Source organism: Nycticebus coucang, chromosome 5, assembly GCF_027406575.1.
Source record: "Nycticebus coucang isolate mNycCou1 chromosome 5, mNycCou1.pri, whole genome shotgun sequence".
In the NCBI taxonomy this organism is placed as follows: Eukaryota; Metazoa; Chordata; class Mammalia; order Primates; family Lorisidae; genus Nycticebus; species Nycticebus coucang.
In genome coordinates, this window is record NC_069784.1 from 84,909,067 (window position 1) to 84,927,771 (window position 18,705).

At 37.0% G+C, this 18,705-nt stretch overlaps 1 protein-coding gene across 2 annotated transcripts in view; it reads right to left on the minus strand.

Moving 5' to 3' along the window:
- Positions 1-18,705, minus strand: part of SEC63 (SEC63 homolog, protein translocation regulator) — a 73,419-nt gene that overhangs the window by 12,032 nt on the left and 42,682 nt on the right. The window contains exons 13-18 of one of the 2 annotated variants that reach the window (XM_053591356.1): positions 16,876-17,023; positions 12,013-12,095; positions 9,266-9,325; positions 8,899-9,072; positions 4,922-5,080; positions 2,949-3,050 (exon numbers count right to left, since the gene is read on the minus strand). In XM_053591356.1, coding sequence (XP_053447331.1) covers positions 2,949-3,050; positions 4,922-5,080; positions 8,899-9,072; positions 9,266-9,325; positions 12,013-12,095; positions 16,876-17,023 — 726 coding nt within the window. The remainder of the gene's footprint in view (positions 1-2,948; positions 3,051-4,921; positions 5,081-8,898; positions 9,073-9,265; positions 9,326-12,012; positions 12,096-16,875; positions 17,024-18,705) is intronic. The other variant, XM_053591357.1, reaches the window with a different exon arrangement.

Below are 18,705 nucleotides of genomic sequence, written 5' to 3' on the forward strand. Positions count from 1 at the left end.
TTAGGACTACAAAGTGCTGCAATAATAAGCCTAAGGAATAAATTGTGTATGCATGATGTGAGCAGCAGCTAACAAGAAAATTAAATTCTGTTCTACAGCAGGTGTATTATTTGTATATAAGGTATCATGTTTGTCTTTTGTGTTGTGCACACACAAACTGTGTAAAAACATGATAGACTCAAAGTACAGTGTTAATACCTGGGCTTTGTAGGCCAGAGTCTCTGTTGACCCTACTCAAATCTGCTCTTGCACCATGAAAAGAATGAGCGTAGCTGTGGTCTAACAAAACTTTATTTACAATAAAGCCTTATTTACAAAAATAGGCAGGGAGCTAAATTTGACTTGCAGGCTGCAGTTTGTCAATATATATATTTTTGAGATACAGCCTTACTCTGTCACCCATGCTAGAGTGCAGTGGAATCATTATAGCTCACTACAACCTCAAACTCCTGGGCTTAAGCGACCTTCCTGCCTCAGCTTCACGAGTAGCTGGGACTACAGCCCCATGCCCATCTAATTTTTCTTTTACTTTTTCTTTTTGAGATAGTCTCAAGCTGTTGTCCTGGTATCACAGCTCACAGCAACCCCAAACTCTTGGGCTTAAGTGATTCTCTTGCCTCAGCCTCCCAAGTAGATGGGACTATAGGCGCCTGGAGTTCAACTAGAAATGCCAAGCTTGTTGTTGTTGCAGTTGTCATTGCTGTTTAGCTGGCCCGGGCCGGGTTTGAACCTGCCAGCCTTGGTGTCATGTGGCTGTCACCCACTGAGCTACGGGTGCCGCCCTAATTTTTCTGTTTTTAACAGAGGGTCTCACTTTTGCTCAGGCTGTTCTCCAACTTCCGACCTCAAGCTACCCTCCTGCCTCAGCCTGCCAGAGAGGCAGAATTACGGCCATGAGCCACTGTACCAGGCTGTTTTAAAGCCACACAGACTTAGATGACTTTTACCTCCCTAAAACTGTACTTTCCTTCTGTGTTAAACAATAAGTACCTGCCTCTGGCGATGCTGTGAAGATGAAATGAGGTAACATAAGTAAAATATAAGTCAGAGTTCCAAGCATAGAGTGTAATAAATGATGATTATTAGTGAAATAAGTGAGGTACAATAACATTTCTTTTTATTTAAATGATTCTTACATCCCTCTGCTGTTATGTATTATATACATGGAATGACATTTCTAACAGATAAAAAAAGTCATAATACATAACAGCAGAGGGATGTAAGTTCAGGAATGTGCATTTCATCTTTACCCCCCCACCTAGAGAATGCCCTTCCCTCCATTCCCCCAGGCTGTTTAATTATAGTTTAAGAAGACAGTGAATATCAATCAATGGCATTGCACCTGTGCCCAGACTCTTTAATAAACATGTTAAAAATGAAACATATGTTGTGAGTTACCTGTACTTTAAACAAAATTGTTTTTCTGAGATTCCCAACCATTCTTAAAATATTAAGTATAGTAAATGATTTCAATAACTTATTAAGTGGGTAGTTTGGTAGTTGGGTTACGTAGGTAAGGTATTACTAACACATGAGAAGGTAGCAAAGTAAATGTTAGAATAAGCCTAAAATACATTTATCTGATAAAGGGTACTTGGAGATGTTTACCATGCAGAGGCAGATTAAATCTGAAAAATGCATTTCACTGATAAAATGGTCTAAGGGGGCGAATGAACGTTTCACTTATTAACTAAGCATGGTCTAAATGCAACTGTCTGTTGTTATATGGGTACAAATTATGCAGCTTACAGCTTCCCATGACACTTTTAAACTATCAATGAATGGAATTTATTTGCTTGGTTTCAGGTTGCTTGGGGTTGGCAGACTACCTCTGCAATGGGCAAAATGCCCCTAACAGATGGGCTAAAGCTCAGGACATGCCAGAAGATCAGCGTGTGCATGAAGATGGAATCCTGGGCAGACTTCTCTTCAAGTCAAAACAACAGTCTGTGCAGAGCTACTCACTTATTACTAGAAGAGCCATATTATTTAAGAATTTGTCTTAAGCAGTCCGCCAAAACTCTGGATTGACATTCTCAAACAAAAAGCAGATTTATACATGAAATCACCTGCCAAATACAAGTGGTAAACAGAAGGTTCTGTGGCAAAGCTGCGAGGCAGTCTGTGCAACAGTTTCCCTGAACTGGGAAGAAATCAGTTCTTGACCTCTGCTTCACAGACGGAATCATCCTCAAATGCCAAATGTCAAGGAAATCCCAAAATAATTTAAAAGACAAACAACATATCGAGGAGATCAAAAGTGAAGCAGGCCATGACAAGGACAAGGGAGCAAAGAGCACTGTAATAAACTGTCCTGGGCTTGAGGCTCACTCATGCTCAACTCTTACTGAACTTTGTTCAGGGCTAAGAACACAGCTGGTCCCCACAACCCTGGGCTCACCAGTTCCCGCAGACTGAAGCAATTACCAGGGCCAGAGCAAGTCTAGTGGCTCCACATGACCAATACAGAACTCTCAAGAGAAATTCTAAGAATGTTTTCATCTTATTTAGAACTTGGCAGGGGTGACAGATTCACAATGGCCAAGCAGTCAAAGGTGAAGTAAGTGTATGTCTGATGAAGACTGCCTGAATGGCTAATGGGAAATAACTACTAAGTGCAACACTCAGTAATGTAGGCACAGGAAACCACAGAAATCCTTAAAAAGTTAACAATCGGGGTGGCACCTGTGGCTCAAGGAGTAAGGTGCCTGTCCCATATGCCGGAGGTCGTGGGTTCAAACCCAGCCCCGGCCAAAAAAAACCACACACAAAAAAAAGTTAACAATCCTCTCTTTAAACAACACATTCACTAAGTGTAATTCTTACTGTAATATATCCCTTACAAATGTGGCCTCTCAAGAACAGGCCACATTTACCACACTTGAGCTAGTACACACCAGACAGACAAAAGCCTGGCCTGAGGAAAACAATGTCTGTGGGTAACTCACCTCAGGAAAGTAAAGACTATACACAGGATGTGTTATCTTTGATTTGGTTTCCAACAGAGCTCTCTCCTTTCTCTGAATACTTTGTTGTAATTCTTGCCACTCCTAGTGAAGAAAAAATTAAAATATTTGAAATCTAGCATGTTTCTGACCATTTTGAGGAGTTTCAGCTATTATTTCTGACAATGCCAATTAATTACATAGGGTTAAAACAAGTTCAGGCCCACAAATCTCATCGTCTCCCTGCTCAAATTCACAATGACCCCTTTTGTACGTCAGTCTAACTCCTGCAGCATGAACTGCACAACCACTCGTGACCTGACCCTGGCCTGTCCCCCCAGTCTCCTATCACTGCCTTCTCTGCACTTTTTATTCTAGTCATTTCAAAATATCTATGCTTCTCTGAACTTACTAAACTATTTCACTCCTCCATAACACTGTTTGGATTTTTGTTTTTCCCATTCTCTGCCTACTCATTGTTCTCTCAGGACTAGCCTAGAGTATGAACTCCTGAGTAAAGCCTCCCACAAATTTCAACTTTCTTTATGTATCTTGCAGAAAATGTGTATAATCTCTTCTGTTTATTCACTATAATGTTTATTCGTAAATCTGTCTGCCCTGCTAGTTTTCATATCATTCACGAGCAGAAACCATTTCACATTTAGCTTTGCATTCCTTTCATCTAAGACAGCCCAGGGATGTGACATAATTATTTGTTGATTGAATTAATATAATTTTGGTCATACGGAAAGTCTAGTTATCCAAACTCTTAGAATCACCTCTACTAAGTGACTATTGAAATGAGGCTGAAGAAATAATTTCATTGATAGATTTTAATTTTCTGGCAATTAATTTAATCCTCAAAGTACAAAGCTAAGCAACTGCTAAAAACAGTCTCCCTTATTTGTTTTGTACCATTACCAAGAATGGGTACATTATTTCCTTATACTTTTTTTTTTTTTTAAGAGACAGAGTCTCACTCTCTTGCCCAGGCTGGAGTGCAGTAGCACAATCATAGTTCGCTATGAAGTCCTGGGCTCAAGCCATCCTCCTGAGTTGCTGGGACTATACGTCACCAAGCTTGGCTAATTTTTTAAAGATTTTTTTTTGAAGAGACAAGGTCTCACTATGTTGTCAGGTTGATCTCAAACTCCTGGCCTCTCAAAGCGTGGCATGACCCAGTCTGTTTCCTTATACCTATACTTTTATATCCTTTGACCTCTACTTCTTTCTCTTTTTGCCCTCTCCTTTTGCCCCAGAGGCCATTCAGGTGATCCCCTTTTTTCTCCCAAAACACAAGGGTTACTTTTAGATCAACAGCCTAGTGAAAAAGAGCAACACTAATAAACATACAGGAAATGGCTGATCAGTTTACAGCTCATTTGCAATGAGCATCTAAGGACCCTATTCTTCTCCATGATCCTCCCATAAATTAAGTGTAGTGTAATGTCATGAGATTTTTCTATATTCCATACTCTTACCATATTAATTCATTTAAGACTCACCCTGTCCTTACTTAAATACACCATGAAACAAAGTTGCATTTTATAAAGGTTTGCTTTTTCCTTAACCAACCCCTTGACATCAGGGCTCACAGTACTGTTTCTTTACCCTAAACATTATTTGGATCCTGTGAGATAACCTTCCAAGTAAGTGCTATCTATTTCACAAACACCTTTCCTTGCTCATTTTCACAGATACCCCCAACACTGAAAATTTCCTTATGAAACCAAAGTGAATTCACGTCAGACCCAGGCCCTACTCCACCTAACAATTTAAGATTTAAGAAAATTAGGATGTCTTATCCTTGTCAGAAATAATTTTTCTTTACAACTCTGACCATCATTCTTCAAAAATGTTCTTACAAAGTGTAACATTATAAAATCCATGGATATTGTTTAAAACAAGCAAACATATGAACAACCTAAAACAATCATCAGAGGTATAATTCCAATTATGAAACCTATAAGTCTTACTGCTTCATCATCTTTGTTTTGTTTTTCATCTTGCTCTCTATCAGATTCTCTGTCACTACCATCATCTTTTTCACTTTGGGAATCTCTATTGGTTTCTTCTTCCTCAGAATCACTGCCTTTGTCAGAAACTTCTTCTTCATCTTCCTTTACTGCAGCTTCCTAGAAGGGAAAAGCAAGCACCAAGGTTCTGAATTTCTCAATGAGCATATATCAGTCTGAGTTCTTGCACTAACTTATTGTCAACATAACTAAACTGGCTCAAGATTACAATTTCACTATTTATACAAAATTTTAGAAAATTATGAACATATTTGGTTGCTCTGCTGTTATTTATTTTTTGAGATAAAGTATCACTATGTCACCTTCAGTAGAATGCCGTGGCATCACAGCTCAGAGCAACCTCAAACTCTTGGGTTTAAGTGATTCTCTTACCTCCGCCTCACAAGTAGCTGGGACTACAGGTGCCCGCTACAATGCCTCGCTATTTTTTTTTGTTGCAGTTGTTTAGCTGGCCCGGGCTGGGTTTGAACCCGCCACCCTCAGTGTATGTGGCTGGCGCCGTAACCACTGGGCTACAAGGGCAGAGTCTGTCTGTTGTTATTTTATTCAGTCTTTGTAGTTTATAAAATAAATATAGTTGTATATATTTATTTTTGTTTGCAAAGTATACTACCACAATGGCTAAGATAGCTCCACTTTTAAAATCATCAATTACACATTTTATTTGTAAAGGGGAAATAGGAAGTTTATAGGAAAATATTATTTCAGAAGTTCAAGATAGTTTTTGTTAACTGACAAGGCATAAAGCAGTAAGAAAAGCCAATATCTCAGGCAAAATGCTTACTAGCCCATTTCAAAAAGCAAGGAAAAGAACAACAAATTAAATGCAAAGAAAGTAGAAGTAAAAAATAGGCTACAAATCAAGAAAAAAGGCAGATAAAAGACAGACTCAAAACCAAAAGTTGGACTCAGTGCCTGTAGTTCTGTGGCTAAGGGCACCAGCCATATACAACAGAGCTGGCAGGTTCGAATCCAGGCCGGGCTTGCCAAACAATAATGACAACTGCAACCAAAAAATAGCTGGGTGATGCGGCAGGCGCCTGTAGACCCAGCTACTTGTGAGGTTGAGGCAAGAGAATCACTTAAGCCCAAGAGTTGGAGGTTGCTGCGAACTGTGATGCCACGGCAGTCTACCAAGGGTGTCAAAGTGAGACTCTATCTCAAAACAAAAACAAAAAGTTGGTTCTTTGAAAAGATTAATAAAATTTATTAAATCCCAATAAAAGAATGCATACAAAAAAAAGAAAGAATATAAATTACCGAGATTTGATATAAAAGAGACATAACTAGATCCAACAGACATTAAAAATAAAGGGATATTATAAATTTATGCCAACAAATTTAATAACTTGGAGAAAGTAGACAAATTCCTTGGAAAATATAATTTACTAAAATCAGTAATAAAAATGCAAAATATATGTTAAAGAAACAAACTCCACAACTAAACGTTTTTTCAAAACTCCAGGCTCAGATGGTTCTTCTCCCTAGAGAATTATTCCAAAGAAGAAACAAATGCAAACTTATACAACCTCTTCCAAAAAAAAAAGAACACTTTCAAACTTTGTTAATAAGGCCACCATGAAAAACCTGACAAGGATGTTACCAAAAGAAGAAAGACAAACCAAAATCTGCTCATAAAAATACAGGCAGGAAACAAAATATTACCAAATCCAGATAAATATAAAAAAGAATACTGTGTTATGACCAAATGAAATTTGTTCCAGGAATATAAGAATGGTTTCAAATATTTAAATCAATCTACATAATTCACTACATTAACATTAAGGAGGAAAATAGAACAATCTACATAGATAACAGAAAAAGCAGTTAATAAAATTCAATACATACTCAAGATAAAAATTCTCAGCAACTAGGAATAGAAGAGAACAATTCCTTAACTTGTTGAAGAATATCTACAAAAATTCTACAGCTAACATCATGCATGGTGGTAAAATACCGCTTGCTTTCTCCCTAAGATCAAAAAGATGACAGGGGTATCTGCCATCATCAGTCCTCACCAATATTACACTGGAAGTTCCAGCCAGCGCAAAAGGGAGAAAGGAAGAAAAGAAGAGCGTAAAGATTAAAAGAGAAAGTAAAACAGTCTTTGCTCACAGATAACAAGATTGTATATAAGGAAACCTTAATTAAAATATCTACAAATTATTAGAATTGTCAATTCATTAAGACTCCTGGGTACAAGGTCAGTATTTGGAAAGCAACTGTATTTCTATATACCAGCAACAAACACTGAAAAATAACATTTTTAAATGCCATTTACAATAACACTAGAAAGGATCAAATACATAGCAGTGAATCTAATAAAAGATGTGCCATACTTCTACCATTGGAAATTATAAAACACTGCTGAAAAAAATGAAGGAACATCCAAATTAATGAAGACAAACCAAAATCGTGAATAAAAAAAAAATTCTCCCCAGATCAAACCATGGATTCAATGCAATACCAACATGAATTTCAGCAACCTTTTTTAGTGGAAATTGTTAAGCTTATTCTAAAAATTTAGGTGGAAATGCAAAGGACCTAGAACAGATCAATTTCAAGTTTGTTAAATAAAGAACTAGAGCACATACACTACCATATTTTAAATTTTAACATAAAGCTACAATCATTACAGACAGTACAGTTTTGGCACAAGAACAGATAAATAATGAAATGGCCCAAAGACTCCGTAAGTGGACTTACACCAGATACAGTATAGTCACCTATTTTATGACAAAGCACCCTTACAATTCATCTTTTTTTTTTTTTTTTTTTAAGAGACAGTCTTATTTTGTTGCTCTCGGTCGAGTGCGGTGGCATCCCAGCTCACAGCAACCTCCAGCTCTTGGGCTTAGGGGATTCTCTTATCTCAGCCTCCTGAGTAAATGGGACTACAGGTGCCCACCACAACGCCTGGCTAGAAAGGATGATCTTTTCAAGAAATGGCATGGGAATAAGTGGTCCATATCCCTATCCTGCACCATTCATGAAAATTAATTTAAGATAGATCATAAAGCTAACTATACAAAGTAAGATAGTATTTCTAGAAGAAAGCAGAATACTTCACAACCTTAGGGTAAGCAGAGATGTCTTAAACAGGATACAAAAGCACTAATCCTAAAAAAAAAAAAAAAAAAAAAAGATTGATGAAATGGACTTCATTAAAGAACCATAAGAAGCTACCATTATGAGACTAAAAATGTTAAGACTCATAACCAGAATATACAAAGGACTCCTACAAATCAGTAAGATGATAACTCAACAGAAAAAGAGGTGATCCATACGACCAGTAAGCATGTGGAAGGTGCTGCTCAACACCATTAGATGTCAGGCAAATACAAATAAAAACCACAAAGGGCTGCTAATGAGCTAAAATAGAAGACTCGCGAAACTGAGTATTGTGAGAATGCAGAACAACTGGATCTCAGACTTTGCTGGTAGGAACATAAAATGGTACAACTTTGGAATCTTTTAATGTGTTAAACATACACCTATTTTATGACCCAGCAATTCTACTACTGGTAGGTGGAGAATGAACATCTAACCAACAACCATAGAACAGATAAACTGTGGTATAGTCATACAAAAAATACAGAGGAATGTCACAGAAATAATATTGGAAGAAAGCAACCATACATAAAATAATTCTACTTATATGAAGTTTAAGAGTAGACAAAACTAGTCTACGGTGAATAGACTAGTTCAGAATAGTGGGAGGTGAGGAGATGGAGGGCTGGGCTCACTGACTGAGAAGATGCATAAGCAAGCTTTTGGGGCTGCTGGTAAGGCTTTTTACCTTGATTTGGGCATCATAAGTGCACACCTATGCAAAACCTTAGGAGCTGTACACATAAGGCTTGAACATTTTAGTGTGTGTCTGGTATACTACGTAACAATGATAATAATACACTTACACTCCCAACAACTCCATTTGCCTGCTTTTGTTTCTGTTGCTTGGACTGTGATAGTGGCACAGGTACAGGTTTTTTCTTTAAAGGTTTCTTTTTTTTTGATTTAGCAGCTTTCTTGGGTCCTTTACTCTTCTGCTGCCATCCTCCTTTTACCCTGTTCTTGTTAGTCTCACCCTGCTGGAAATCACAACACACATCATACTCCGTAAGTTATAGTGGCAGGTTCATTTGGAAGTCATAGTAATTTTTAGATGGAAATGGCTAAACTGAATGCAAACTGAATTACTCTCCCACAGCAATATAAGTCAATCAGAGAAATAAAACATTTCTTTCGCCAGAAAACATAGGTTCAGAAAACTTAAGGTTTTACCCCATCTTCTGCTGGTTGTTCTTCTGCAGCGCAAATGGACTGCTCCTTTTCAAATACTTCCTAGGAGTAGCAAGAAGAAAAATATAAAATCTGTCAGCCTATTATTTATCTTTTAGACAAAGCAATCTCTCAAAATATATATTTTAAATAAGCTTTTTAAAACTACCTACAATTGAGGAAGGGGGAGGAGACACTGAGCAATTACTAGGTGATGAATATGCACCATGTACACGTAATTACCTTCTGAAGTATCTCAGATCTGTCTTGAGCATACATATATTTTGAAAAGTATAGTCTATTTAAATTTATAAATGCAATGACTTAAGATATATAAATACATTGTAAAGCAAAAAATATTTCACACTTAAAAAATTTCACTTCTAATAGCAATCAAACATGAGTATTTTGATATTATGAGAATTTTAACATATCACATTTTCTGACATTAAAACCTTGATGAGACCAACATTAGTTTATTCATTATTGTCCGTGAAACTGCTGATTGGATCTGTGACTAAAAAGTGGATCACCAAAAAAAACCCACATCCTAAAGACATTTTCTACCAACCATTTAGTCTACTTAGCATCAGTGCAGAAGCTATAAATTTAGAATCTGAATCCCAATAAGAACACAGTAAGAATCTACAGTAGAAGATGACAAATGGTGTGGGCTGTATTTATGCTGGTTGTTTTGTTGTTGTTGTTGTTGCAGTTTTGGCTGGGTCCGGCTTTGAACCTGCCACCCTTGGCATATGGGGCTGGCGCCCTACTCCCTTGAGCCATAGGCCGCCGCCGTGTGGGCTGTATTTAATGAACTCCTTGGTATTATTAAGCTACTAAGTAAAAGAACTGTTAGGCTCTTATTCAGGGGCATCCAACTTTTTTTTTTTTTTTTTGCTTTGCTTAACACTGGAAGTATCAGAATTGTCTTGGACCATATACAAACAATAACAAAAGCTGATTAGCAAAACAAAAATAAAAACAAAGCAAGAACAACAACAAAAAAAACAGTCCATGCATACTTTTAGTGCTATCTGACACCACAGATAAGCAAAAAAAAGAAAAAGTCCTCATAAAATTAGCATAAGGCCCTGTGTGGGCACAGGTTGGACACCCCTGCAAGTTGATGCAACAGAGAGAGCCTAATTCAGGGGTCAACACCCTGCATGGCCCACCACCTTTTTTAGTTACTGTTTTTGTTTTTAAAGAGATGAGGTCTTGCTATATTCCTTCTCACCTCAGCTTTCCATAGCTGGGACTAGAGGTGCATGCCACTGTGCCTGGCAGACCACCTGCTTTACAACCATGTCCATTTGTGAGTTTAGTAGTTGCTACAAAGATTGTATAGCTTGTTAAAACCTAAGAAGGTTTGCTTACTTTCTGAACTTTTACAGAAAACGGTTGCCATTCCCTGGTCTAATTCTGTCCTAATGTCCTCATTTCTTCATTTATTAGCCGGGTTCTAATGTTTGATTACTCTGAGGTACAGTTCATATAAGAATGGGAAGATCAATACTCAGTTCTTTCCCTTGCTCCAGGATAGTTGAGTTTTTTTCCTACCAATTACCCCACAAGTGTCAATGGCCTAGGATCAAATTTTTGGTCATTTCTCAGGCTGAGAATAGCAAATTATGTGGGTAGTGTAAATTTGGATGCTAAATCCAATTTTGGCATTGGCTTAGAGTTTCTTCTTCAAGGAGGCACATCTCATCCTGAGTCCATGACACAAATGCTTCCTTACCATTTGCTACCATAAAACCAAAATCTTTGACATGATATATCCAACTAGAAAATATGCTTTTCCAACCAGCAATTTTAAACATGAGATTTAAATGCAGCATGTATTTCCTGCAGATGCAGAAACCCCCAAATCACTAGCTAAAATCTACCACTACCCAACTAAACTAAGTTGAAATACTATCTCTTAACGAGTTACAGCTGACTAGTACAACGGGCTGTTACAGCAGTACTAGTTGAAGTGGGAGAAAATACAAGTAAGTAATAATTTTAATTTCTTTTTATACTTTTTTGCATTGCCTGAATTTTTTCTCAGGCAGCATAAATTTTTCACATTTTCAGAAAAGAAAAAAAAAAGTAATTTTCACCGTAATTTTTTCTTTGAGAGTTTTACTTTGTTGCCCTCGGTAGAGTGAAGTGGCATCACAGCTCACAGCAAACCTCAAACTCTTGGGCTTAAGTTATTCTCTTGCCTCAGCCTCCCAAGTAGCTGGGACTATAGGTGCCCGCCACAATGCCTGGCTATTTTTTGGAGATGGGGTCTCGCTCTTGCTCAGGCTAGTCTGGAACTCCTGAGGTCAGGCAATACACCCACCTTGGCCTCCCAAGTACTGGTACTACAGGTGTGAACCACCGCATCCGGCCTATCACTGTAATTTTTAAATTTAAAATAAAAGGGAGTAAATTCTCTAAAGAATTGACTGAAAAGGAGTGGGTGATAAATCTTCAATTATCAGTAATTAACCTCTGGATAGCACTTTACAGCTTATTGTTACTTTGTTTTAGAGAGAATTAACAAATCATCATACAAGGATTGATCTATTTTCCTGGGTTTTCTTAGCATATATGAAAACAATGTCTCATGAAAATTAAAATTTCAAAACAGCTAATAGAACTTGGAAAATTAAATCTTGTTACTAGAAAAGTTTTAACTTTGAGAATCTAATGAGAAAAATAAATATTAAAACCTTGACACATAACTCTTAAAGCATAAAATACAGACTACTTACTGCCATTGTTTGCCTTGTGAGCTTAACCAACACTGTAACTAGAGATCCTACTGTGATGTTGTTGCTATCTTCATCATCCAATACTGTAAGATGGAAGGGAAAAAATAGAGTAAAAAATAAAAATCAAATGCTACATCAATGCAAACAGCAAAACCTAGCTTACACAAATCAATTTGGCACTTCAGTATTTTGAGCATATTATAGTTTAAATTTTTTTTTTTTTTTGGAGACAGAGTCTCACTTTGTCGCCCTGGGTAGAGTACCACGGTATCATAGCTCACAGTAACCTCACACTCTTGGGCTCAAGTGATCCTCCTGCCTCAGTCTCCCAAGTAGCTGGAACTATGGGTGCCCACCATTAATAACCGGCTATTTTTTTAGAGACAGGGTCTCAGCTCTTGTTCAGGCTGGTCTTGAACTTGTGAGCTCAGCAATCTACCAGCCTCAGCCTCCTAGAGTGTTTAAACTTGTTTTAGACTAATTTATTGACAATTCAATATAAGGCTCTCCAGTAGATGACTTCAACAACTGATTCATTAAATCCTTAAAATGACTCTACAAAGTCTTATAATTATTTCCACTTTAAAGAAGAAACTAAGGTTCAGAAATAAAGCAAAATGCCCAGATTCACAAAACAGCTGCATTATCAGGCCAAGTTTGAAAGCCAAGTCTTTAAAAACACAGTATGATGTGAGGACTACCACAACGCAGCTTTTTCTCATGGAAATATATAAATAGGGTTCTGCAATTCTAATTGTTCAAATCTTTCATATTCACAAGATTGTATTTGTATAATCAATGCCTATCAAAATAAAATAATTTTATTTTTTAAATAAAATGAGTGTAAACCACATTCATTTTTATTTTTTAAAGCAATAACCTCAATATATTCTCTTTACATTAAAAAGTACTTTATGCAATAAATAGTATTACATATAGTACGTATTTTTGCAATTACTTAATTTTAAAACCATATTTCCTACACACATCCCCTAAAAGTCTACTAATAAAATAAATAAAACAAAATAAACATAAAATATAACTTAAACCCGTCTTCTATTCAAACGTAGGTACCATTAGCCAAGCGCAGTGGTGTGTGCCTGTAATCTCAGCTACTCAGGAAGCTGAGGGAGGCTGAGGCAGGATAATGCTTGAGCCCAGGAGTTTGAGGTTATAGGAAGCTAGGATGATGCCACTGCACTCTAGCCTGGGTGACAGAGTGACATTCTATATCAAAAGACACACACACCCAAATGTGGGCATTAAATCATTATTTTCTACAGACTGTATTTGTAAGAGCTTCCATTATGTATTTTTGCCTACAGTTTTTCTAAGTTTGTTATGTTTAGTTTTCACTGATTAACATTAGCACACACACACTTCTGGCCTCTAACACACTGCTAACTAGGAAAAATGTCCCCCTACAACAACGTATGACTGCTATGTCCATTACTGCCTATGAGGTACAATAGCTGGGCTCCGACATCCTAGAATTCTCAATTATCAAAAGTTGTACGTGCACGAGCACTTCATGTGAAACAACAGCAATATCCATGTCTACTGGTCGTTTGATGCTTTAAAGCAGGGGTATGATTTTGTAAGGATTTTTTTTTTTTTTTTTGCTTATCTGTGGTGTCAGATATCATGAAAAGTATGCCCGGGCCCTTATGCTAATCAGCTATCATTAGCATTTACGTATTTAATGTTTGGCCCAAAACAACTCTCATTCTTTCGATGTGCAGCAGAGAAAAAAAAAAAAAAACGGCTGAACATCCCTGCTTTAAAGTGAAGGCCTCCAGGAGACCCTACACAGCCCCTAGCAAGAGGGTGGTGTCTCCAGCAAGGTATCACGCAGATACTCCTTTCAGCTTCTGTAATTCTTCTACTCTTCCTTTATTAACCATACCACCTATATTTAGGCAGGACTGTTAAAACATAAAATAATAAACTGTCTATATATTTACAGAATATTTGTATCACCTAAATATTTTGAAATTAAAAAAAAAAAAAAGGATGTTATGGAGTAGAACACATGCTAATGTTTCCCAGTGAGACTGAACACTCTTAACTTTAAGAAAATCTCTTCTACCCTTTTTTTTTTTTAATTTTAGATTAAGAAGAGGGTACAAACGATTGGATTACATTGCTTGTATTTATTTGTTAGGCAAAGATCAAGTTGTAGTTGAGCCTTTCACCCAGGGGTGCTGTATACCCTTAATTGTGCCCATAAGGTGAGAGCTTACCAATTGAAGCGGGAGGAAGAAGCCCCTCCACTTCAATTTAATTGTCTTTTTCTTTTGTGTGGGTACAAAGTTTTTTGTTGGTCTCATGACAGTATTGAGTACACTAGATACTTGCTTTTCCATTGTTATACTTTACTAAAGAGAATGGTCAACTCCATCTAGGTTAATACAAAAGATGTAAAGCTACATTCTTTTTTAATGACTGAATAGTATATTCCATGGTATACATATACCAAAGCTTCTTCATTCATGGGCTGGTGGGCACTTGGGTTGATTTCACATCTTGACAATTGTGAATTGAGCTGCAATAAACATTCTAGTGCAAATGTCCTAAAATGAATTTTTTCTTCTGGGCAGATACCCCAGTAATGGGATGAAAGGATCAAATGGAAGGTCTACTTTTAGCTCTTTGACGATTCTCCATACTTCTTTCCAAAGAGGCTGTATTAGTTTGCAGTCCCACCAGCAGTGTAAAAATGTCCCTTTCTCTCTATATCTATGCCAGCATCTGCAGCTTTGAGACTTTGTGATGTGGACTAGTCTCACTGGGGTTAGGTAACATCTCAATGTGGTTTTCATTTGCATTTCTCTGATGATTAGGAATGATCAGCATTTTTTTTATTTTTTTTGAGACAGAGTCTCAAGCTGTTGCCCTGGGTAGAGTGCCATGGCATCATGGCTCACAGCAACCTCTTGGGCTCAAGCGATCTTCTTGCCTCAGTTTTTCTATTTTTAGTAGAGATGGAGGTTTCCACCTGCCTCAGCCTCCCAGAATGCTAGGATTACAGGCGTTGAGCTACGATCAGCATTTTTTTATGTGTTTATTGGCCATTCGTGTGTCTTCTTCAGAAAAGGTTCTGTTCATGTCATTTGCCCATTTATAAGTGGAATTGTTTGCTCTTTACTTGATTAGTTTGAGTTCTCTGTAGATTCTAGTTATCAACTCTGTCACCTTTGTAACATGCAAATATCTTAACGTTCACTTTTCTAAGTATATTCTTTTTACAATTCTTGATTATATCAAAGAGTATCTTCAAGTCCCAAACAATTCTTTATTTCAGCAGTTTCTGATTAAACAGTACAGTCCTGAATGTATTTTTTGAATTAATGGTTTTAAAATGTGAAAACTCACAGCCCCACAAGAAACCCCAACTCCCCACTTACACTCTAGTGTATCTTATACTCCAGTCAAATCGAAGCCAGATTATACTGTTTGCTTTCCTTTCTCAAACACCCCAATCTTTGGGAGCCATTCACCCCTTCCCAATTCCTACTAGAATACAAACTCAAGCAGAAGGTGTGTCTTACCACTGCCTCCCTACATCCAAGAAGAGTACATGGCACTCATTATTTATTGTATGAATAAATGGCACAGTATCTGTAATGTTCACTTAATGCTGAGCATACATTCTCTTGTTTTTATCCTATTTCCTCAACTAGATGATAAGCTCTTCAAAGACAGAAACCACTGTTGTTAAATGTCCCTGTATTCTTGGTACCCGTAAGAATGTCTGACAATAGTAACTTAGTAAAAGTTAAAGCTCAGCTCATCAATACCACAGTGAAGATGAGATGATCTCTAATTCTATCAAGTATTCTAAGGTATTACTACTCAGATTTTAAAATTAAAACAGGAATAGGGCAATTATGTAGCTAGAAAAATCTCTTCTGTCTTTTTATAGTAAATATAGAGGTACAGTGAGAACAATACATGAAATGTGGCATAAAACATGGTGATTTCCAAGGCTTAATTAGTACAAGTTGGGTTTTAAATAAGTTTTTTTTTTTTTTTTGTAGAGACAGAGTCTCACTGTACCGCCCTCGGGTAGAGTGCCGCGGCGTCACACGGCTCACAGCAACCTCTAACTCTTGGGCTTACGCGATTCTCTTGCCTCAGCCTCCCGAGCAGCTGGGACTACAGGCGCCCGCCACAACGCCCGGCTAAGGGTTTTAAATAATTTTTTTTTTTTTTGTAGAGACAGAGTCTCACTGTACTGCCCTCGGGTAGAGTGCCGTGGCGTCACACAGCTAACTCTTGGGCTTACGTGATTCTCTTGCCTCAGCCTCCCGAGCAGCTGGGACTACAGGCGCCCGCCACAACGCCCGGCTATTTTTTTGTTGCAGTTTGGCTGGGGCTGGGTTTGAACCCGCCACCCTCGGCATATGGGGCCGGTGCCCTACTCACTGAGCCACAGGCGCCGCCCGGGTTTTAAATAATTTAAAAGATAAACAAAAATTAATTTTATAACTAAGTAGCTATTAGTAGCTATTTCTTTCATACTAATAATATAACTTTAAGTATCTCAGTCTTTCATTACACCTGGAAATCTCTTACATTCTTTGAAAAGTTAAGAAATTCCTAAAAATTAAACTACAGAACAGAGTCTTCAGATTTAATCCTATTATTAGGAAAATAAAAGTGAGGGCTCTATCAGTGTTCTCAAAACTATTAAGTATACATCATTTTCCAACACAGTAAATCTGACAGGTAAATTATAGTTCTGCAAAGTAATTATAAGTTACGTTATTAAATAAAGTGTTATGAGAACCTTGAGTCAAATAAATGAGAACCAATCTATCAGAAGAGAAGCAATCTTCAACAGGGAATCCTCCCACTTACCCTGTGATTTTATATCCATGGTTACATATGGAAAACTCCCAAGGACAGCCATAACCTCTTCATATTTTTCATCTTCAAGGAAGTGCAATATACTGTGACGATCTGATTCTTTTAAACTCACCAAATCCTGGATAGTTTTAATTTTGTACTGAATTTTAAAAAAAAGGAGAAGTAAATATCTAACTCACCACAAAACTTTTCATAAAAAGAAAATTAGCATGTTAACTGAAACAAAACCCAGCAACTTTCAGAAAAATGTTAAAATCACATGCATTTCGGGTGGCGCCTGTGGCTCAAGGAGTAGGGTGCCGGTCCCATATGCCAGAGGTGGCGGGTTCAAACCCAGCCCCGGCCAAAAAAACCAAAAAAAAAAAAAAAAATCACATGCATTTCGGGTGGCGCCTGTGGCTCAAAGGAGTAGAGCACCGGCCCTCTATGCCAAAGGTGGTGGGTTCAAGCCCAGCCCTGGCCAAAAACTGCAAAAAAAAAATCACATGCATTTCAAAACAGAAAATAAAACTATTACAGTAGCCAGGCATGGAGGCTCACACCTGTAATCCCAGCATTTGGGGAGGCTGAGACAGAAGGATTGCTTGAGGTCAGGAGTTCAAAACTAGCCTGAGCAAGAGCAAGACTCTGTCTCCACGAAAACCCCCAGAAAATTAGCCAGGTGTAGTAGTGTGTACCTAAAAGTCCCAGCTACTTGGGAGGCTGAGACAGGAGTATCACTTGAGCCCAGGAGTTTGAGGTCGCAATGAGCTATAATGTCACTGCACTTTCACCCAAGCAACAGAACAAATATGATTCAAAATAAATAAATAAATCTACATAGATTTAATGATTCAAAATAAATAAATAAATCTACATAGATTAAATAAATGATTGAATAAATGATTCAAAATAAATAAATAAATCTACATAGATTTAATGACCCTTTTCTCTAAGGAAATTTAAATTAAGGATTGTTCAATTATAAATTTAATACAAGTTCATTTTTTTAAATTAGAAAAAATAAAGTTAGAGGAAGAAAAAAATAACATTCAAACAGAATCTTGACCCAAGCAAGAACTACTGTCAATTAGCATCCTCAGTTGATTTTCAATTTTTAATAATAAACTTATAAGAATGAACCTCAAAGTACAGCTGTACCCTCAAGGTTTTACTATGTAATATTCTTATTTCTTTATTTTGTAAAAATAGTTATTATGCAGTAACATCCACCTTGGCTAAATGGTAACTTAGAAGACTGTTCTTTAATGTCCAGGTATTCAGTGCTAGTCATTTAATCACAGACATGAGTTAGACCACGAGGCATGTGAAATTCTGGTTTGGGGATTCTGAAGTTTTTAATTATGACTTAATAAATATGAATTTGTAAGAATAACATGATTACTTGAAAGAACAGAGAACTCTGTTACAAACTTCTAATATACATGTATTAATTTTACCTTAGTTTACTGAAATCAATGTCTGTTTTCTGCTCACATCAGCTGTAATATACAAAACAATACCTAACATCTCCTACCAGAACTAGATTTTCACTGTCTCTTTTATTTCCTAAAGTTTTTCATTTATATTTATATTTTCTATACATTAAGATTCACTGCCATGTCTTTAGTACTGATTTTTTTTAAAATAAGGATTGCTTTTATTTGATATACTTATTTTTTGAATATTTAATTTTCTTTTCATACTCAACCAATAAATTGCCCAAACTTTAAGCTAAGAATAAAATGACTAGAAGGTATCCATTGCATTTATACTTGATTCATTCCTTCATTTATTTTAAGAGACAGGGTCTTATTCTGTCACCAAGGCTGGAGTGCAGTG